General features: G+C 33.2%; 1 protein-coding gene across 1 annotated transcript; it reads left to right on the top strand.

Annotated features, from left to right (window-relative positions):
* Nucleotides 1-2,110: 2,110 nt before the first annotated feature.
* On the top strand, nucleotides 2,111-4,269 carry LOC144252627 (uncharacterized). Its single transcript, XM_077794836.1, is given in 2 exon segments — nucleotides 2,111-3,551; nucleotides 3,554-4,269. Coding segments are annotated over 2 exon segments (2,157 nt in total).
* Nucleotides 4,270-24,807: the final 20,538 nt, after the last annotated feature.

Here is a 24,807-nt window from a genome sequence, read left to right as displayed (position 1 = left end):
TGGATTCTCTTCATGCTTCATATATATATATATATATATATATATATATATATATATAGAGAGAGAGAGAGAGAGAGAGAGAGAGAGAGAAAGAGAGAGAGAGAGTCTTTGACTATAATATCAACCCTACACAAAACACAGTATGTGTGTGTGTATCCCACTTCTCTTTATATATCCTATAAGTTTTTAATTTTTACTCTATTTTACAAGTTGCTTAGACTTGGTACTGCTTGATAAGCCTCTCCCATATTGGTAGAATTTCAGATTTGAACACTAGGAAAGCCCTCTCATTATTCACATAAACATTTTCTCTTTGGTGTTAATATTTTTCTATTTGAATCTCTAAATTTTTTTAAATAGTTATTTAGTGTTCTTTGAGTAATTCATAACTATCAGTATCCTAATGTTAAATTCTTAATTTTTGTTTGTTTGTTTGTTTGTTTTCTGTCATTTGGATTTATCCATGCTTCTCTTTGTTTATATTTGCTGTACTATTTTTTATTTGTTCATTAAAGGAGCCATCAGTAGATTATATAGTCCATTTTTGGAAAAAAGTATAAAAACTTTTAAATAATAAAAATAGGCAAGAACAGTGCTGCATCCTTGTAATATTTGCTAATTGGGAGGCCATGCAAAAGTACTTAATTTTTGACAGAATTCACAGAAATTTAGAAACAGCATGGCTCTAACAATTTTAAAAAGACTTGTGTTGTAGTTCATGATATACAATTTTTGGGGTAATCTCTAGCATTACACATGAAACATTAAATATTGGATGACATAAAGATCCAGAATTGCCAGTACTAAATATGTATCCATGAACAATTAAATCAGAAATTTGAAGAGATACCTCTGCTTTTGTGTTTAGTGCAAACATTTTTCTCATTATTAAAGCTAGGGACTCAATGTGTGTGCCCATCAATGTCAAATGTGTAAAAATATGTACTTATATACTATTATTATTTAGTTATAAAATATTTTATCTCTTAAAGTGTTATAAGAAATATATGCAGGACTTTGAATTAAGTGAATGGTGGCAGGCAGGTATTAAGTTGTAGGAGCATTTGATTCACATGTGGAAGTAAGAAATTCAGTGAGCAAAATTTTGCTCACCAGGTACTGTGTTTTCTGTAGGGTTGATATTATATTCAAAGTCTCCATATTTTTATTTTATTGAGCATAATAGGTTCAAGAGTTTTATTTTACCACATAGTGAGTGTATTATGTTCTTCATAAATACTAGTAGAAGGAATACAATACCTTGTAAGAACAAAATTGATAATTATATGAAATAATGGTTGTGTTAATGCATTCTATTTAGTTATTTTACCTTGTATATATAGTATAAAATACCATGATATATTTATAAGTAAACAAAGTTGTATTTGTCAATAAAGGAAATTCTCATATCACACCAATAAAAATATAAAAATCAATTTATTATACTTGATTGTCATGTGTTGAATTCATCAAAATATTATGGCCATACACTATGCAACATTTTTACAGTCTTTTAAAATGTTTTATGAAAAATTGTATAGACATATATGTTTATATTTCTTAGTAAATTTTTTGTTCATATTTCTTGTTAAGAGTCCATTGCCTTTTGTTAAGTGTCCATTGAATATTTATGATATTATCACTCAAAATCTACTAGTTATTTTCATGTCTCTATATCATGGTATTCAAAAACCATTTTTTGGACATTCTTTGAAAAAGCCAGAAACGTTTGTATATGTTTTACATTTCTCTTATTCTACTGACAGTGAAGGTAGCTGGTAGATATTACCTAAATTCACAATACTCTCTTATAAAGGACAAAAGGCTATTAATGATACTTTTCTATATTTTATTATATTACTCTTCTTAACGATGTACTCCTCTTGGATACTGTGGTCTCTACAAGAACTTGGGTAATATTCTTAAGGTAATTTTTCTGTACATTTTTATTGAACTAATATACTTTTTGGATTTATGGTGACTTTGAACTTACTAATCTGCTACACTCCTGATGTACTTATTTTACCTTAATTACATGTTATGTATGCAAAATATATATTCACCTCGTCTAACAGGTATTGTTTTTTTAATTTTTTTGTTTCTTTCAGCCATGACTCCGAATCATACCCAAGAATATTCACCAGAAAAGTGCCTAAAACATATATTTCATGAAGTGATAAGTGCAAAATATAGAATTTGTGAACTTGACTATTTACCACAAAGGAAAATATGGAAAACTACAAGTGAGAGGGAACACCAGGAATCATATAAAAAATCAGGCCTTGTTCACCACCAGAGAATTTATACTGGAGAGAAGCCCTACAAATATAAAAAAAGTTGCAAAGCTATTAGTAAAAAAAAAGGTCTTATTTACCAAAGAGAAAACCACAATGAAGAGAAGCCCTACAAATGTAAAGATTGTGGCAAAGCTTTTAGTCAAAAATCACACCTTATTTGCCACAGCAGAACTCACACTGGAGAGAAGCCCTACAAATGTAAAGATTGTGCCAGAGCTTTTGGTACAAAATCACACCTTATTTGCCACAGCAGAACTCACACTGGAGAGAAGCCCTACAAATGTAAAGAATGTGGCAAAGCTTTCAGTCAAATATCAAGCCTTATTTACCACAGAAGAACTCACACTGGAGAGAAGCCCTACAAATGTAAAGATTGTGGCAAAGGTTTTGTTAAAAAATCAGAACTTATTTACCACAGCAGAATTCACACTGGAGAGAAGCCCTACAAATGTAAAGAATGTGGAAAAGCTTTTGGTCAAAAATCAATCCTTATTCGCCACAGCAAAACTCACACTGGAGTGAAGCCCTTCAAATGTAAAGAATGTAACAAAGTTTTTGGTCAAAAATCAAGCCTTAATTGCCACAGGAAAACTCACACTGGAGAGAAGCCCTACAAATGTAAAGATTGTGGCAATGCTTTCATTAAAAAATCAAACCTGATTCACCACAGCAGAACTCACACTGGAGAGAAGCCCTACAAATGTAAAGAATGTGGCAAAGCTTTTGCTGGAAAATCAAACCTTATTTGCCACAGGAGAACTCACACTGGAGAGAAGCCCTACAAATGTACAGAATGTGACAAAGCTTTTGGTTACAAATCACACCTTACTTGTCACATCAGAACTCACACTGGAGAGAAGCCTCACAAATGTACAGAATGTGGCAAAGCTTTTGGTTACGAATCACACCTTACTTGCCACATCAGAACTCACACTGGAGAGAAGCCTCACAAATGTACAGAATGTGGCAAAGCTTTCGGTTACAAATCACAACTTATTTGCCACAGCAGAATTCACACTGGAGAGAAGCCCTACAAATGTAAAGAATGTGCCAAAGCTTTTGGTAGAAAATCAAACCTTACTTGCCACAGAAAAATTCACACTGGAGAGAAGCCCTACAAATGTACACAATGTGGCAAAGCTTTCAGTTACATATCACAACTTATTTGCCACAGCAGAATTCACACTGGAGAGAAGCCCTACAAATGTACAGAATGTGGCAAAGCTTTTGGTTACAAATCACACCTTATTTCCCACAGCAACACACACTGGAGAGGCCCTACAAATGTAAAGATTGTAGCAAAGCTTTTGGTCAAAAATCACACCTTATTTACCACAGGAAAACTCACACTGGAGAGAAGCCCTACACATGTAAAGATTGTGGCAAAGCTTTTAGTCGCAAATCAGACCTTATTTACCACAGCAGATCTCCCACTGGAGAGAAGCCCTACAAATGTAAAGAATGTGGCAAAGCTTTTGGTCACAAATCATACCTTATTTGTCACAGGAGAACTCACAATGGATAAAAGCCCTTCAAATGTACAGAATGTGGCAAACCTTTTGGTGTCAAATCAAACCTTATTCACCACAGAAGAAGTCACAGTGGAGAGAAGCCCTACAAATGTAAAGAATGTCTAAAGCTTTTGGTCAAAAAAGAGACCTTATTCACCACAGGAGAACTCACTGGAGAGAAGCCCTACAAATGTAAAGAATGTGGCAAAGCTTTTACTCAAAAAACAGGCTTTATTTGCCATAGAAGAACTCACACTAGAGAGAAGCCTTACAAATGTAAAGAATGTGGCAAAGCATTCAGTCAAAAATCATACCTTATTTGCCAAAACAGAACTCACACTGGAGAGAAGCCTCACAAACGCAAAGTATGTGACAAAGTTTTTACTCAAATATTACATCTTATTTGCCACATAAGCATTTACACTGGAGAGAAGCCTTACAAATCTAAGCAAAGCTTTTAGCAATATAACAGGCCTTATTCACCACAACAGAACTCACACTGGAGAAAAGCCCTACAAATGTGAATAATGTGGAAAATCTTTTCGTCAAAATAAAACTTTATTCACCACAGCAGAAGACATCCTGGTGAATGTGAAATGTGAATAAAGTGATAGTACTTTTAAAGAAAGACTAAACCTTGGGGCTGGGGTTGTGGTTCAGTGGTAGCTAGCTTCACATGTGTGAAATCCTGGGTTCGATTCTCAGCACCACATAAAAAATAAATAAGTGAAATAAAGGTATTGTGTCCAACTACAACTAAAAAATAAACATAAAAAATAAAGACTAAACCTTATTAACAACAGCATATATACAAAAAAAACCCTACAAATTGAAACAATGCAGCAAAGCTTTTCATAAGAAATCAATTCTGTTCACCACTAGGCTATTTATTCTGGAAAAAAGACATCTAAATGCACAGATTGTAGAAACATTTTAAATTATGTATCATATATTAGTAGACATCTGAGAAAACACACTGTAGAGAAGCTCTACAAATGAGACCATTATACCATTACTCTAAGAAAGGGACAAAGTTTAATCCTCAGCACAAGAACCATAGCATAGAGAAAGTTTTGAAATGTGAAAATTGACAAAGTCACAATGCCTCCAAAATTTATTTACCCATACTCAGCACCTGTGGATACATACTGGTTAGAGAAAATACAAATGGAAAAAAAAATATATAGCTACATGTTTCTAAAACACTGCTTATTTTTGGAGAATTCATTGTGCGCAGAAGCTCTAAAAAGTTAAATATTTCCAAAATGTATTAAATTTTAAATTCATTGAACATCTGAAAACACATACTAGTAGTGAACATTGAACAGATTTTGTCCAAAATATATGCCTTAAATAAGGCATAACAATGAAACATTTATAATAAATGTGTGAGTATAGTAAAGTTATTGTCTATATATTACACCTTGATGTATATGAGGATCAGCAAAATACAGAACTCATTTATGTTTAGAAAACAAGTAGTTGTGTTTAACTTTTCCTTAAATTTATTAAGCATTATAAAGTTATTTTGTAGAAATATCAGTGATAAATATACATGCATAGTGAAGAAACCTCATCTTTGAAAGAATATAATTGTTTTTCTAAATCGAAAATTACTATTTTCACTTTTGAATACTGAGAAAAGAATTATATGAAATCTATTTTTGATGTTTAACACTGAAGTGTAATATTTTAAACTTTAATTTTTTTTAAATTTCAGTTTAAGTTTAGGTATTTTGATACACTGAGTCATATTCCTAAGACCTCTCTCCACTTTTTCAAATTTTGAGACTGTCTTGCTAAGTTGCTTGAAACCTCATTAAGTTGCTGAGGCTGAATTTAAACTTCTGAAATTTCTCAGCTTCCAATTTGCTTGGATTACAAGCATGGACCATCATGCCAGGTTTACAGTGCATTTTTTACCTATATTTACCTTATGTATGCAATATGTCTTTATAACTGAATATTTGTTTATATGTTAACACATATTGCATCCTGTTAAATGACAGACATCATAGTGTTCCACTTGACTAAATGTTCTATGTAACAGTAAAACATACTGTTGAGTGAATAATACTCTAGCGTCTGTTAATACTTTTACACATTTTAATCAAACTTAATGTGGAATACAATTTGCATAATTCAGATCATTATTTTTTTTCTGTTTGTGTTTATGGTGAAATTAAGAGTTATAAGAAGGATATAGATATATGAAAATAAGCCCCAGATTTTCATATCTTGATTTATAAATGTTAAAATTTTTACTTTTTAACATTTTGACATTTCCTAGTAATTTTAATAGACTGAATTTCCACAAACTTAAAGGCAGCTCTTACAGGAGAGAAGATCTGAGGACCAAGTAGTAAGAGGTAAACTGAGAAGGGTGTATGTAAAAATTAAGTTTCTTATCGTAAGATTTTTGCTTTTCAGGTACAATAGGGTAAAAGCTTCTTATACACAGAATCCATACAAAAATCATATTGAATATCATTCACAATTTTATTAACATTACATATAATTCATGAAGAACTGAGTTTACAGCAACATATGCCTAAGAACAAGGTCTGGGGACATTGTACACTCTCCAATATACCAATTTAATTATACATCAAACTACACTAAATGAGAAGAAAAATCAATTGGATCAACACACAAGAATATAGAAATAAAAAATTGTAAAGACTTAAGTAAAAGACCAATAGAAGATGAAGTGTGGTTTCCAAATGCTAGGGGGAAAATGGACATATAATCAGTTAAAGGTAATTGAAGAAAGATAAGTTACCCACTTTGAGCTACAATAGCATTTGAAAGAAAAAAAAGTGTCACAGAGCAAAGACTATTCACTTCCATTTGTATGCTTTGTAATATTTTCCAAAAGTTTTCTGCATATTTTATTTCAGTCAGATTGGGAAACAATCCAGAAAGTTAAAAAACACAAGTATTGCTCCTCTGGTTTTAAAAGCAAGAAAAGGAATAGAGAGAGATTTATTGAGCTAGAAAAATTTACTAGTTAGAGTTAAAAAAAAAAAGAACTGAGATTACCAGAGTCTAAGTATAATGTATTTCAGACATCCCTGGCTGCACAGGGCATTTTTGCTTAACAAGGAATTTGTTCACATATGTACGCTTAAAGAACATTGCTGGTTTTAGTCAGTCTTTTACATTAATAACAATGATATACCTTTCAACAGTTTCCAGCCAAAAAATACAGCATTGCAGAAATCTTCTGTTTCATCCTCCATATATTCTGCCACAATATTCACCAGGAAAAGATAATATAAACCTTTTGGCAGTCCCATCAAGCATTCACTTCTATTAATTTTAAGGCCAAACATAAACTGCATAGAAAAGTATGATACGTGGAACAACATAATTTTACTTAGTAAAAATAAATTTTTTTCATGAAAAATGTATCCCAACTCCTTTGTCTTGGGATTACATTAGAAAAAATATGAGGTAATTATACTGTGTATTATGACCTTAGGCTATGAGCCTTAAAATTACCTTAAAATACAAAAGAATATTAATGTTTATTTTTAAATATAGTTTTTATATTTCAAATATTCAAATTCCACAGCAATCAATGATACAAAAACATGAGAAAAACAACTGCAGTTTGATGTCTCATCATGACATCTCAATACCTGCTGTAGATTGCCTGTGGCTTCCACTTTTAATTTTAAAAAATAATATTTTTTCCATACAATTTGGGTGAAGTGGAGGACAAAATCTCCTGCATTGCTTTCCTGGAAAAGCCATTGTACTTGAAACAACTGAACCCCCAATCAAAATATGTTTACTCTACATTCTAAGTATATCAGTTCTTAACTCATCTAGCATAAAATAAATCTAATTTTTTCTGGTTGAATATCTTGCGCTCAAAGACATGGAACCTGGGAGCTAAAAGAAGTATGACATAAATAACGAGGACTTTTTTTTGCATAAGGCAAATTGCACTTTTTGTATTTGATTTTTCTGCCTGTGAAGATCTACATTTCTCTTCCTACAATGGCATTATGATTGATGGTGACTTGTGTGATTACAGGAGGCTTAAAATGCAGCTACATGTGTTTGAGTCCTTTCACTGGTAAGAAATACTATTATTTGTACTCTAATAGGAGACTCAAAATGGTGCTAGAAAAAACTATTTTTTTAATCTGCCTCTTTATTCATGGTTTTCTAATGGTTTTGATCTAGTCAGTTCAGACCATTTCTGATTAATGGGTGTCAACAAGATGTAAATTCCCTCTATAATCATTAGCAATGAGGCAATTCTTCCCATTAAAAATAAAAAAAATTCTCATAGGGTCTTTGCTATAGTCTAAGGAACCACTCTTGTTTTGCTTTACTAAAAAAAATAAATTCCATATATTTGAGTCCCAAAGTAAATGGCAATACATTAACCTAAGCACCATGAGTAATATAAGAAATAAAAGATATCACCTTTAAAATATAATAACAAATAAGAATCAGAAATGCTAAGCCATTACCATCTAAACTATACCAGAGCTTTTAAAATGTAATCTTAGATGTTTTACTCACTCTCATAGTAAGATGCCTTAGACTAAAAAATATTTAATCATTCACTAAAGGTCACTCAGTGAATGCATAACAGTTTTTATTCTAAAGCTTTTACAGAATTTTTTGATAATACATTGCAAAGTTTCACATCTCTTCTTTAGAAATAAGACACAGAGGTTGTTTTAGTCTCTTTTATAATGTTATAGAAAAATACCAGAAACAGGCCAATGTATGAAAAGATATAAATGCATAAAATTATTTTCTGAGAGGCAGGGGTTGTGGCCCAGTGGTAGACTGCTCACCTTTCACATGCAAGAAGCTGGGTTCAATTGTCAGCACCACATAAAAATAAATAAATAAATAAAATAAAGATATTGTATCCAACTACAACTTATAAATAAATAAAAATATTTTTGAGTACATAGTTCTGAAGATTTAAGTGCACCATACCAGAATCTTCTCAGCTCCTGTGATAGCTCCTTCACCTGCATTACACATGAGGTGGCATTTTGGTGAGTGCTCATTTGAGATGTAGAGAGAATAATGAGACAGGAAGTCAGAGAAATTCAGAAAAAGACTTGCTCTTTTTAAACAACCAGCTTTAATAAGAAGTATATTGTGCCCCATGAAAGTTACACTAAACCTCTCCAAGAACATCTCTCCCAATGATCTAACCACACTTTAGTAGATCTCATTTCTTAAACATTCCACTATTTCCCAACTCTCTCCCTTTGAAACTAAGTTCCAAACACATGAGCATTTGGGGAACATACTCAAATCATAATGAAAGTAGTATGAGAGAGACAATCGTAAAAATGAGACATATAATGTCATTTCTTAGTAGTTATAAAGATTATATATTCTACAATAAAATGCTTTAGAGTATAGAAATTAATTTAGGTTGATATTTTAAAGACAATAGGATACTTAATTAAATTACTTTTTGAAGAATTAATGAATTTGAATGTGACAAGACTAATGGGCTAAGTATATTAAAATAAGGGAAAACTGTGCAAAAAAAATCAATGAATGTTTAGTAAACAATGCCTAGGTATAAAAAGAGAATGCTGTGCTTTCTGATTATGCTATATCAAGCCAAAAGTTTACTGCCTAAAATCTGGTGGCCCTCAAAACCAGAGGAAATATTCATATAAAAGATGCAGTGGACATCAGTCTCAAGAGCTTCCTACTTAAAATATCTGCTTCCAAAGACTACATGATTCATAGTAATTCTCGGGAGTATTATATTTCTTTCAATTTCATTTTTTAGCTTTCTGTATAGTTACCACACCATCTCATGGCCAGATCAATATTTTCTTGACCTTCTTCATATATTAATCTATACACTGTCTCAGATATGTTTGTTTCTAGATTGTCAGGGATCCCTCCTAGTGAATTCTGAGATGTGTGAGAGGTTGAACAAGCATAGAAATTTGCTTATAAAAAATAAGCCATATTGTAGGTGGGAAGTAAAAGGAGAAAAGATGCAAAAGTCCTCCTCTAAACTTGTATGTGCTGATACTACACAAGGTTATTCCAATGATGTCTGGTTTGGGGTAGGAAAGCAACTTTTCTTATACATTATGACACAAAGTTCATCAAATATGGTTGTTACAGACTTTTGGAGAACACCTAATTTTTTCTTAGCAATTTTTACATTTAAAAACTACTGTTACTTTAAACAAAACTATCCATTGCAATAAATCTGAAATAGTTCTTTAATATTGCAAAACAGAAAATTGATGGCATTATTCACCAAATTCTAATATTTTCCAATAACACCTCACACCACAATATATGTACCTTATATAGTTTAACACCTATAGGGGTTCTTAACATAATGGATAATTAAAGTAAAGAGTGTTCACCAAATGCTAATATTTTCCAATAACACCTCACACCACAATATATGTACCTTATATAGTTTAACACCTATAGGGGTTCTTAACATAATGGATAATTAAAGTAAAGAGTGAAATGAGACTCAGAAACAATTAATTATAGTAAAAATTATTATTACCTTATTTCAAATACTAGTGCACCCTTTTGTTTTTTTTTTCCCAAAAGTTATTTTTTTAACCTTTGGTATGATATTTCACTTTATTTAAATAACATAATAAGTAGTATTTTTTTCATATGTGCTCTCTGATGCATCTCAAATATATTTGCATACCTCAAGACCTTAGCAGATTTCTATACACATTATTCACTAGAGAAACTGTAGTTACTTCTGAAGTATATATTGCTCTTTTCAAATGAGGTCTTGCAGTTTTTTAAAAAATTTCTGAGATAATTATAATGAACTTATTTCTAATTAGCATCTCTAATTTATTAGCCTTTCTGACATCCAGTATTAGGACATGAATGCTGCTCATGGGAAGATATTCTTACCATCAAGAACAATCAATACTACTTTCTTCTATCCCATTAAACTTTACAAAAAGTGCACATTTTACTGTATTTCATATAAAGAACTTGGCTTTCCATTATTTGTGGTATGTGTGTTTTTACTTCCTTTTTTCATCACTTTGTTTTTCCTATACTTTCTAATATTCATTTTTTTGTGTGGTGAGAAAATATATCAAAAGAATCTTCTAACTTTTGCTACATCCAATCACTTGACTACTCAATAGCTAATATTTCTATTAAACCATCATTATAAAGGTAGGACTGAGGTATGCTAAAAAACTATTTTCAAGGTCTACTGCAGAATCAGCATAAATTTCTTGAGCTCAGCAGTTAGAGCAACTGTTTCTGTCCACAAAATCTGCTGCCTTTTTAAAAAATTTTTCTTCTATATTGAGTAACTCTCTTTGAAATGAGCATGGAAAATTGCTTTTTAGATTTTATTATTTATGAAAATCTATTTATATTTATCATTGATGGACAATCGGCTTCATTTTAGAATACCAGGTTGAATACTAATTTTCCTTTACATCTTGAGGTTATTCTGTATTTATCATCTATAATCAATCATTAAGGATAAATATTTGGGTTTTATTCTTGCTCTCTTGAAGGTGACCATGGTTTTTCATTTTAGGATATTTTCTTTGTTTTAAGCATAGCTACTTGAGAAAATCTGGAGATATATTTAGCATATTTAAATTTTATTGTATTGATTATAGCATTCAATCAAAGTGGAATATTTTCAGACCTAATTTTCTTTTCAGTATATACATGTAGGAAAATGGATAAAATATGGAAAATAATATAACTGTTTTTCAGACACCAAAAACAGGCATGGCAGGTGAGTGAAACCATAAGCAATAAGTACAGACTGGTTAGGTGAACTATAACTTTATTTTAAAAATGCTTCTTAATAAGTGCAGTTTGATAAAATGTTGTTAAAACTAATGGGTAAAGGGCAAGTAAAATAATCAAAGTATACCACTGTAAAAAATACTTGAGGTCTGGCACCTGAGACAAGACTGTGGGGAAAACTTCATGTTATGATAGGAAAGAATCCCCCACTTTTCCTTCACCCTCTCACCCACTTAACCTCACCAGAAACCACCAAGATGCCCAGAATAAAAGGTTTCAAGTTCAATAGTCACACTCTTTCCAACTACAAAAAGCAGTTTCAATTCAACTGAACAAAGAAGCTAATGTGCAAAGTTAAGGGGATGTGAGACATCATATAAAAAGTTAGGTTAAAGATAATTCTGTTTTTTTGTTTGTTTGTTTGTTTTGTGTGTTTTGTTTTGTTCCAATGGTGTGGCTGTTCCTTGGTCCCCTGAACTCAGGAAAGAAACTGTTATTTTGATGAAGTGTTAGTGGGTGACCCACATTGAAAACAGACAAATGTTAAAAAATTTTTAAAAATCCTTTACCAAAAAAATGTTGCTACTTCTCCCTCTACATTTTCCTTTTTAAAGTATCTTTTTTTAAAAAAAAATATTCATTTTTAGTTTTAGGTGGACACAATATCTTTATTTTTTTTTATTTTTACATGGTGCTGAGAATCAAACCCAGTGCTCCATGCATGCTAGGCAAGCACGCTCCTACTTGAGCCATATCCCCAGCTCTAAAGTATCTTTTTTTAAGTTTTGATATTTATTTTTAGTCGGGAAGAGTAGACAGAAAAACAGCTTCTGGAAGAATTTACAACCAACTGCATGAGGGTCTGGGAAACTGAGAGGCTGAAGCAGGGCTGGGAGGAGCAGATCAGAAGTCTGACTAAGGAGCAGACTTCCCTTAGTCACTGGAGGCCAATTATAACTAAAAGGAGACAAAAATCAATAAGTGTTTGTAAACCAGGAAATGACACAGATTATCAAGTTAGTATCAGTTATAAAAAATTCATATAATCAAGAAAATAGAGAAATCATGAACAGGATTTGAAAAATAATAGATGTAAATTTTATTTTTAGAAGCTTATTGGTGATACATAAAAAATAAAGATGAATTTTATATTTTGATTTTGAATGTAAGGCAGAGAGATATGCAAGTCATATAGTACTTCACAAACCTTACATCAGTTACAAAAGTATAATCAATTGATAACTTCTACTTATTTTACTCTCTATCTTCCTTGGCATTTCACCTGAGGTCACACTTGTAGAGTGTGACCAATAACTAAGCAAATAACTAGCCAAGAAGATAATAACTGAAGTTACACTCTTTCTCAGAAAACCCCAATCAATTTCAGAGCAAAGGTATGATACAACACCTATTCATTTCCTTCTTTGGGAAAAGGTCCCTTTTGTGAATCAGAAGAGGAAATTGGCCAACCTCTATCAAAATATTAGTAGAAATAAATATGAGTTATCTTCATTTAGAAGTAAAGTGAAATAAAATAACACCATTGTACTGTATCTTTCAGAATTACCCTTGAAAAATAAAAAATGAAAAAACACTTTCTTATGAGCAGAATATTGGCAGCACACTTCATCCTTAATTTCACGTGGAAATGTACATAAAATAATAGGAAGAAACCAATAATAGGAAGAAACCAATAATAGGAAGAAACCAGTGTAAATATCATGGGATTTCATGCTATCACATACCAAAGCACATACATCATGGACATTGTACAAGACAATCAAGTTGACAACTGGACTTGGCTAGTTGTTTTTATCCAGCCTCTGATGCTGCACAGGATGAATGAGGACTGAGTATCATAGTGGTTTCCAGTCACCTTATTTTATCTATCAAATGCTTCTTCCAAATATCTAGCCAGCTAGGAGGAGAGATATCTAGGTTCTTGTTACAGCATTGTTCTTTTCATCATTTTCTCATAATAAATTAACAAGTTGACGTCTTTTAACCCAGAAATAATTTTAACCAGAAAAACCCAAACATTTTTTTTTTAAATTTTGCTTTTACAGACAATAAATGCTAAGCAAGTACCACTAATAAGGTGTCAATACATCATGCCTAAAATTGAATCAGACCACACTTAACAAAAATAAAGATATTATTATTGGTCTATGACCATGGTATGCACTGTATTATCATCTAAAAAAATACCAAAAACCTGCTGGCCTGGTAGAATTCTGGAACAGCTGATGGTGTTTCTAAATCTTCTTAAATTTCACATCATTATATCAGGTTGTACTACCAAGAGACACACTATATAGATCCAGGAACCAGAGTGTCAAAGTTTAAGAGTCTTAACTCACCATCACTCCTATTAATGCACTTAGCAATTATATTTTCTTACGCCATGCCTCTGCATCCTCCACTTTTAGAAATCCTAATTATTTAAGAGTACACTTTTCCAACAGGATGTCTAACAAAATTCCAACTAAAATTTAAACTGCATCTAATGACTCTAAATTCTATGTACTAAGAAAAGAGAAAACAAGAGGAGAAATTACAATCCTACCTAGGTTAATTCACTCTCCTCACCAGAAGGACATTGATTCCATGTTTCAATGCTAAGCAAGTGCCACTAATAAAGTGCCAATACATCATGCCTAAAATTGAATAAGACCACACTTAACAAAAATTTAAAAAATATTACTATTGGTCTATGACCGTGGTATACACTGTATCCAAACATAAAATCTATTATATATTTGAAGATAAAAATCAGATGATTCAGTTTGAAAACAGATGATCCAATTTTCTACTTTTTCGTACTCACTTTCCATACAGGAATGGTAAAAGGATCAATGCAGTAGTTGGGTCTTGAGAAAATTATAGTGAGGATCCTCAAATGATTTGGGGATGAGTATAGGGACCAAAAGAAGTATGTTTAGTGGATCTAAATTGAACAGCAGAAGAGACACGAGATGACTATTAATTTGACATTCAGTCTACACAGCTGTCAAAACTGTAATTAAATGCACTGTTTTCCATTCTTATACGTTTTCTTCAGAAATTGAGTCTCACCAGTACCATAAACTAAGTACAGAACTTAGACTGAAAAGTGAGTTTTTGTGGTGTCACTATAGGGAACTATGCTTTATGGCACCATTAGGACTGAAGGATTCATTTCCCAGACAGTTGCTGAAAGTGGTCTTTTCAAAATATTTTCATTAGTAGAAGATCGTTTTTCTGGCTATTACCATTTAAGGCTTCCTAAACTCAAGATTGTTTGAGACTCATGTAAATCATACTCCATGTCTGAAGTAGGAAAAATGTGAGAGTGCAAGACAGATCCATAATTTCACTTTGAGTAAGCAGAAGCCTCCTTTGAGATTAGACTGCAACCTCAGATTCTGTGTGCCCAAATGTGCTTCCTTCCCTTTATTTCCATTGTGCTCATCTGAAGCACACTAACTTATGGACTTTCAAGATGCCTAGTCATTTAATCCACCTCCTGGGAAGCCCTAATTAGAACTCAAATGCATCCTTCATCTACTTCCAGACTTTCTGTTTTCCAGAAGTTCTTTGAAGTCTTTTTGTCACTGGAGATTACCTCCTCTTTTCATTGTGGATGTTTATCTCATTTTATGCTTCTCTTTTACTGTTACTTTAATTCATTGTTGGTAAAATCAACTTGTATATTTGAAGATCCAGATCTCTAAGTAAAATAGTTAGTTTATGGGCTTATAATACACAATCAAAATGTTCAATACATTTTAATATAAATTTAGATCCATGATTAAAATTGGAGGAAATAAAATGGGCTTTATTAGGTCGTAATTCTGCACTACAAAATTATCTTTTTTTCACAAAGGATAAGAATTTTGGAAGATAATGTGACACCAAGAAAAAAAATACTATATTTTATATATAGTTGTGCTTGAAAGAGAATAATAATGTCACCATAAATTGATTATATAATATAAAACAAAAAACTTTATTACCAAGTTATGTTTATTTTTGACAAAACATATTTGAAGCAAAAATACCAAATCCATGAGTCTCCTCAAAATACTATACAGTTAATAGCATTTCTACACAAATCATATAATTTTTAATGATATTATGTAAATTTTCTAGACATAGATGTAGAGGTTAAATACACTAATATTATTTCTCAAGGCACATTTATTTTGAAGCCCAGTTCCATAAATCTGCAAATACAATTAAATTTTACTTATTATACATAGATCAGTAACTAAAAAATGACCAAATACCTGTATATATTTACTTTGACAGATTTCTATTACCTAGACAATAAGGTCAGCTTTAATATAATATATCTCCTACCTTTTCAGTGACACAGAATTTTTAAATTTTAAGGAAACCTCTCCTATAGGCTCAAAATTCACCATATAACTATAGTACTAATAAAATTAGTGATGGATGTTACAAGAAAAATTCTTAGTTCTCCTAAGACAGTTTTTTGAAATGAAACACTATATCAACACATGATACTTCAAAGAAATTATGATAATGCATGCACAGCAATAAATTTGGAATAAAGAAGGTATAGACATTTATTAGCTATAGGACTTTGAAAACACATGCTTTGGACCTAAAAGACAGTTATTTTGCTTTGTAATTAGAGCACTTTTTATATCTGTTTGTTGAGTTTTAGTTCTATGTTTTTGTTTTGTGATCTCATGTGCTTCATTTATTCAGTTGTATTAATGTAATATATGCTTATATGAGTTATATGCCTCTTTCTAATTATAGAATATTTTTTAGAAACTCTTGGTAATCATACAGTTTCTAAATTAGAGCGCAATTACCATGCAAGCTAGAAAATGCACAGTGGCTTAAAGAACTCTTCATTCCAGAGTCTATCCTTAGATTTTTCACATAGTTGATGATCAATAAATTTATATGGATCATAAAGTTAAGATTTGTTTAATCTTTTTTTAAATTTTAATATTTATTTTTTTTACTTCTCGGCAAACACAACATCTTTGTTTTGCATGTGGTGCTGAGTATCGAACCCGGGCCACACCTGGGCCGCACGCATGCCAGGCAATTGCGCTATCGCTTGAGTCACATCCCCAGTCCAAGATCTGTTTAATCTTGAAGTAAAGAAATATGAAGCCAGAGAGGTGCTTCTTCACAGAAATCAAGCTGTCATTACTGGGATACCAAAGGAGTCCTAGAGGGCCATCTGTCTCTCTGATTGTTGTAGTTATGTAAAATTCAAGTACTGCTTTTCTTCCCCACAACTTTGCCTTTCCAGTGTCATCTTGTTCTTTGTGTTTCAGTGACCAGAGAATGAGATAGGTTCACAATTATTTGTTCATGCTAAAGACAAAAAACAAACAAACAAGCAAAAAAAGAACTAAAAAAAACTGAGTTTGTGAAAACATCAGAAATTTAAGTAGAGTGATCAGGGTAGGATGAGATTCCACTGACCTAAATGTTCCTTTAAGAAAAACTAGATTCAGACATTTCCATTGTGACAGAAATGGGAAACGGCATATATGTATGTATATAGTCACATATATATATACACACATGATAACTAATACATAAAGAACAAATGAACACAAATATTCCTCCTCTAAACTTGGAAATTATATTCCTGTGTATTTTTAATCCAGGAATGGGAAATTACTAGTATGTTCATTTGATTTTCAAAAATATTCAGTGTGCTTCCAAACCCTTTTATCATGATCCTCTCATTTGTCATTTCCTAAGTGAAAGACTACAGGATCAGGAAATTTTTAATCTTTTGAGTTAAATTGGATCCAAAGACTTTATGATAAATATAAGTAGTTTATGGCATTGTGATATTGCCCTCTATGAAATGAAGTTTTGAACATAGAATATAATTTCATTCTAAAAATTTAAAAACTTATAATTAGTCGAATTATAGAATTCACATCAATAGAAGTTCTATTTAATTTTTTAATATTACAGAAGCAAGTTTATAAATAAAACATGCTAAATTACAGATGGCGATATTGCTCAGTAGTGGAGAACTTGCCTAGCATGTGTGAGGTCCTGGGTTTGATCCTCAGCACCACATGAAAATAAAATAAAATAAAAGTTTATAAAATATCAAGTTTTATAATATGTATACAAATAAGTAATTTTTAAAATCTCAAGATGACATTCCATATGTAAGTTGTATCACTAGAACTCATTAAACTTAGAACAAATGGACAACAAAAATTAATCATTATTACCTATTAAAAAAATGACTCATTTTAGGAGGATATAAATTAAAGAAGCAAACATTTTTAGAAGAAAATATCCTCATTGTACCATACAGAACACAGTCCTCTGGATTGAGTAAAACTGTTGGAGCTGAAGTCTCTCTTCTGCATCTACAAGAAACCTCAATTATGCTAAAATTTCCTCTTTCCACAGCCTTTCCATGACCCAAATGCACACTACTTCTGAATCTAAGAATGCAAAGGCACTTATCCAGATGGATGAGGTAAAAGATGATGTGGTGAAGGTAATAGCCTAAAGAGTTGCACGTTTTAAGGAAAGACATCTTTAAGTTCTGTCTCTGTGGGCCTATAATTTTATCGTCTAGAGAAATATGACCAAAATCTCCCTGGAAAACACAGAACTGTGGCTTTCCCAGTGTAACATGTAAGCTGTCTCTTAATTTTACTTCTTCTTTGGTGGATAACAGCAATACTGGGAGAGCTGGTCTTCAAACATTTTCTGGACATATTTGGAAAGGCATCTCAATTGGAATCATGTCCAAACAAAATTGCTATTACTCTGATCATAACATCAAATTAGTCCAGTCCAATTAAACAATTTACAATGCCTCCACTTTAGAGTGAGGGATTTTTGGCACCTTCCATGGCTACACCATGGCTCTGAGGGTCCTCTCTCTACAATGTGTGGTAGGCCCCTCTTCCCTAGCTTTTTCTCACATCAAGCACCTGGTTTCTGGGTAGTGTTTTTTCTGCATGCCACCATTTCTAAACTGGCTTTTTTGTGATTTAGGCTCTGTGTAAAATATTAAAATTAATCTGAATTTCAGAAGAAGAAGAAGAAGAAGAAGAAGAAGAAGAAGAAGAAGAAGAAGAAGAAGAAGAAAAGGCCACAGGCTGAGGAGATCACAGGAAGATTGAACATGGAGCAGAGTCAGAGCCCATGCTGAAAGGCAACCCGAAGGAACCTGTGATGAGCCCTCATATTCACTAATGGAGGTAGAGGGGAGGCCTACCCTTTCTCTGAGACAAACCATGTAATATTAGCTTAGTCTTCTCTGTACTATATATAAAGTTATATAAAGCATAAAAAATAAAATGGAGACTTGTGATGTAGAATCAAAAGAGAGTATTATCATTTCAAGCAGGTCACTGAAATTCCAGTGTTGGAGTCAGAAGATACTGCTTTATCACAACCATTGTCAATGAGTGAAGAGTTAATAATAGTATCATAAAAATAAAAAAAGGGTATTTTGAGAGAGATTTTGAAACTTGAATTAAATGTTAATAAAATAAAATAAAAACTGTAACATCTACAGGTAATTTTCCACATGCTTGAATTTGGAGTAGTTTAAAAGCTGCAGAAAAAAAAATGTATAAGAAATGCCAAATCATGAGACCTTCAAAGCAATGTGCAAAAGAAATATAAAATAGGAGGAGGGCATAAATAGTTGAACAAGCATATGTGTGATAAGGCAAGGCTCATTTTTGGAGGAGGAAGCCCCAGGCTTCATGTGCCTTGGAAAAGTATATCCTCTAGGCCAGCCCCCATCCTGGACGAGCCACTCCTCTGCCTTTGCTGAATTGGGTTGTTCCCTATTTCCTTGCATGGCATTGTCCATTGATCATGAAGTTACCACCTGGAATTCTCTCCTCTATGTACACTTATTTTCTGGGAGTATTGTGGGGTGAGTTGTGGCAGAGGGGTTGGCTTGTGTCCCCCCAGCTTTGTGGAGTCTTCATTTGTTTGGAGCCACAGAGATCTCTTTGGAGAGCTGCAGAAGTACAGACACACACCCTGGTTTTCCTATGGACTTGATGCACAACACTGAGCAGGTGAATCCAATCTTTTTGTCTAAGTTTCCTTGATTTTTAATATAAAAGTGATTGCATCTCTAATTGTGAGCAGTAGAGTCAATTACCCTGATACCTGAACTTTAGCTCCAGTCAGTGAAACAAAAATATCTGGGGAGTACTCTCAAGCATTGGATTTATTAAGCTTGCAGAGAGGTTCCTAGATGTTATGACTAGTATAAGATAAATGTTCATGGACCAAGGTCTTGAGTACAAATCATACATTTGTATTCTGGCTTTCATATATTTATAGAGGCTTGAATAGTTTTTTTTTTTCCTTTGGTACTTGGGATTGAACTCAGGGGCACATAACCACTGAGTCATATCCCCAGTCCTATTTTGTATTTTTATTAATAGACAGTGTCTCACTGAGTTGCTTAGCACCTCAATTTTTCTGAGGTTGGCTTTGAACTCACAATCTTTCTGCCTTAGGATCCTAATCTGCTGGAATGGTAGACATGTGCCACCTCACTTAGCTTGAATAGATCTTTAATTTCTCTCCTATTTATTTATTTTTAAGATGGGGCTAATGCCACTTGCTTCCCAAGACTATAGTGAGAATTAAATGAAGTCATAGATAGTTAGCACTTAGTGCCTAGTGAGTGCTCCATAAGCCAGGGGGATGACAGGCTTTATATTTTTGCTTTGTGGGCACCCAGCTTTAGCTTTTTTGGCAAAGTCTTGAAAAACTTAGCAAATCCCTGTTTAAAAAAATACAAAAATAGGACTGGTGATGGCTATGTTGCTCAATGGTGAAGCATGCTGAATTTCAGTCACTGGTACCAAAAATGTCATTTAATTTAGGACATTGTAATTATTTTATTAGTATGTTCATTTGTTACCTCTACATATATGGGCATAACATCATTGACCCTCATTTCTCAGGGCCTGAATCATCTCTCTTATTATCTCTTCCGTCAGTCTAAACTCAATTATTCTTCCTCTAATTTTTTTTTGAGATCCACTTCTTTTTTTAACTCCATTTTCTTTTACCTTTCTCGTATGAAAGAAAACACTTGACAATTGACTTTCTGCATCTGATTTATTTCATTTAATTTGATGTTCTCCAGGTTCATTCATTTCCCACAATTGATATAACTCCATTCTTGTTTATGGCTGAGTAGAATGAGTAAACTTGTGAAAATATGTGTAGATGCTATTTTCTGGGGATGCCACCTGCAAGCACACAGGACCTTCAGTGTCCAAGCTCAGCCTGCCATTGTGTGAGCCAGGGAATGAAGATGCAGAAGCAAAAGGTCTCATGTGAACCATTTGAGGTCTTCCAATCTGTGGCTCTGACTGCTTGAACATTCACCAAACCGCCTGGTAACATCCAGAGTGTCCTTTATTGTCTGCATTGATGACTAACCTGTCTCAGTGGTCTGTTTTCAGTACAGTTTTGTTCTCAAGAGAAGAGGGTCTATATGAAGGTAATATCTCCTGATTTTCCAGGTGTCAGATGTACGATTTGGCTCTTCCTTCAATTCTTTACTTTTTGTCCATTCATGAAACTGCCTTTATCCACTTTAGGTTAGTCCTCTCCTCATGTGGCACCTTTGTATTCATACTGGCCCTGAGCTCTGGTTGGGGGCATGAAATCTAGAGTCAAAGCAGACCTGGGCACACTGGCCCTGTGAACTTAATTATTTTATTTATTTATTTATTTATTTATTTATTTATTTATTTATTTTTTACTTTTCAAGGATTCATGTTTCGCATGTTGTGAAGTGGGATTGACAGCTAGTTATGGTGACATGTAATAATATCAGGAGCCATTGATGACCATGTATTGGACTATTGTTTTTGAGAATTTTATCCCTGACCTCTTTACTGGCAATAAGAACTCCATGAGAAGAAGCCATGTTTACATCCATCTTGCAGGTCAGGAATGCTCAGCTGTGTCGAGTTAACTTGCTTAAAGTCACACAGCTATCAAATGGCAGCTTCATTGTTGCTCTGGGAACAGAGGAAAAAATGCACAGATGAGCATGATAAAGTGTTGGCACATAATGATCAGGTCATAGAGCAGGAAAATGAATTACAGGTCCACTGGAAGGCCTGGCTCTAACCAATATACAGGCAGGGCCCCTGAGGAGGTGAGAGCAGAGTCCAGAGTACAGGGTAGAAGGAGGCTTCACTCCTTTCTTAAAGAGGTCAGAGAGTAACACAACAGGAGGCCTGGGCCTGCCTTGCAGGGATGGGGCGTAGAGGGTGGTTCCCAAATTTGACTTGAAAAAATGCAGAATGTGAGGATTGGGCTTGGTGGAAAGCCCCAAGTTCCTTGCTGTAGTATGTGCATGTACATAGGCACATACATGGAGGGATGCCCAGAGAGTTGATAACCTGTGTAAAATTAAAAAGAAGTGTTCATATTGAAGGAACAATTGAAAAGACAGAATTTTCTTTTAACTATATTTTAGTCTATTTGAACTGCTCTAAGGGAGTACTAGAATCATATACCTTAAAATAAAAAAAAATCATTTGTGCACTTCTGAAAGTTCAGATGTCCAAGATCAAATTACCAACAGGTTTATTGACTATTGAGAAACTGCTTTTTTATAAACAGCTCTAATTTGAAGGTTTGTGTCCCCTTGGGTACCTTGGTTGAACTCCTCTCCATTAAGATGATGATATTAGAACGTGAGTCTTTGGGGAGTTGTTGAGGTCCTGAGGCTGAAGACTTCATCAGTGGAATTAATGCTCTAATACACAGTGCTACAGGCTTGCTGCCTTCTTCCACCATATGATGACACAGCCAGAAGCTTCTACCTATTAGAAATGTTTTTTCCAAGCATTGAATTGCCTTGTGCCTTGACCTTACACACTGTAAAAATGAGTGTCTGTGGCTTATAAACTACCCACTCTACCATAAATCATTATAGCAGCTTGATGAGAGTAAGGAAGTACACCATCTCTGTCCTCACAGGATAAATTGAGAAGTTTCTTTCCAGCTCTCTTTTAATAAATGACAATAATCCTCTCCCATGACTTAATAACCTGCAGGACCCCACCTTTGTCTGCCTAGGCTCATGATAAACTATCACAACATTAAAATACATACTCACACAGGGTCTAGGACTGGTCATTTTTCCCCAAGTCTCTATGGCCAAGCTTCTAAAACCTGGACCTGAAAGTAACTTTCAAGACCTCTCTGTGTTCTTGGCATTAAAATTTCAAAGAATTCTTCAGTGTATGTTAATTGTCATATCTATCTATTCACCAGCCTGCTCACACTATATAAGAAGTGGCCCCTGATCATGTAAACTCCAGTCTAATTGAGAAAGCATAAAACCCATGTTGTCCCTTGCTTGCTGACAATAAACTTTGCTTATGTATTCTGTGATCTTTTATTGCCAATCACTGATCAGTAAATGTTACATCACAGCAAGCTTTGCTACTTTAGGTAAACATTTTGTTCACATTGGAGAAAAGATCCTGGAAATCATGCAAGCTTAAGAAATTAGTCACAGAATAGTATGGTTCATGTTTGTGTTGTCAGACTCTTACCTGTCTGTTGGGCTTGATTTTTGTCCTTTGATTTAATTCTATGTTTTGAACATGGTTTTTGTTTATGTGGCTCAAATATAAACCCATGTTAAAAAATACTGAAGACTCACCTATATTCCATCCCCACTAATCTTTAACCATTGCCCTTCATGAACAACTGATTTAATTGTTTCTAGTATATATTCTTACTTTTTCTTTTTTGTACGAGGCAATAACAATAATAAGTTACTATGTAAATGTCTTTCTTACCCAAAAGTGAGTGCTCCTGTATATCCTTTACACCCCTTATTTTTCACTCAGTGAAACAACCTGGAAAACACTCCACATATGCAAAAATCTTAACTTTCCATGATATAGATAGACAAAAGTTGGAACTAAACAAATGATGGACATTTGGGCTATTTCTGAATTTCATTTCTTAACAATATTTCTGTATTGAATAGCTCTGGGAATCTATTTTATATTCCTGCAAATGTACATTCAATGTTCAGTCCTGCAAGAATTATTGCTTTATCAATGGCTATTTTTTATACTTTCAAATAATAAAGCCCAATTCGCTGGAGGGTTGCAACATTGTTCTTTCTCCCAGCAGGTATACAAGTTCATGCTTTATGTAGATACCCTGTATTCAGAGGCCACATTTTGGATATTCTGTGCACTATCACAATGTGCTTGTAATTTTTTTTTTCTGAGAGAACCATTTCCTATTTCTGTTATTTTTTTCTTTTTACATATGATTGATACCATGTTATGGTTACAGAAGAAAACAGCAGTGTCCTACCCTAAATAAACCCATGGGTTGGTGAGAGTTCAATGCTGAAAACAATAATTTCTTCCCAGTACAATGATCACCAAGGACAAAATGCTTTTTGGTAGTTTGTGTCTTCCAACAAATTGATCTATATAATCTAAGTCCTTATACCTATGGGCTGATAGTTTTAAATATTGTTTATTTATTTTAATGTTCATGTATTAATAGTGATAACATAATTTATTTTTTAGTTAGATTTTTATCTATTTATTGACTTTTAGAAAGACCTGAGGACATGAGCCTTAGAAAAAAGACTTCCTGGAACGCCCCCAAAATTGAAAATAAATGCCTTAGAAAGTAATGCATTGGTACAATTTTCAGCATACACTAATAAATATAAGATCATGTTAGGTCACATTGATGATGGCAGTAGAAGAGAATGAGAATGAAGCATTCATGAACATGTAAAATACCCACAAAGAACAAGGAATCACAGGCTCTGATGTGAGAATTGATGGTTGAGCTTTGCCAAGCAAGAGCTTCTGGGACTGAAGGTGATGTCATAGAGAACACTCAGTGGGCAGGTGGTACAAATGGAGAAGCACCCCCCCAAAAAAACCTGTGAAAGTAGATTATTAATTTTTATTTGATGTCATCTCCAAAATTATGAGATAAAAACATCTGTAACTATGAACCTCATAATTATCAGCATCCCTAGATGTATTAGGGCCAAGATACCAATGGTAAAGATCTTGGGCTAGATCTTGTGCTAGAAAAGGAATGTGAAATTTCAAAAGAAAATTCTGGTGTTAGCTGAAATCTCAAAATAAACTTCAGAGGAAATGTTTCTTTTACTAATAAAATAATATTGTTTTTTGATCTTTTTC

Source organism: Urocitellus parryii, unplaced genomic scaffold (genome assembly GCF_045843805.1).
Source record: "Urocitellus parryii isolate mUroPar1 unplaced genomic scaffold, mUroPar1.hap1 Scaffold_49, whole genome shotgun sequence".
Taxonomy (NCBI): domain Eukaryota; kingdom Metazoa; phylum Chordata; class Mammalia; order Rodentia; family Sciuridae; genus Urocitellus; species Urocitellus parryii.
Note: the sequence above shows the minus strand (reverse complement) of the source record. Positions and strands in the feature narration are given on the sequence as shown.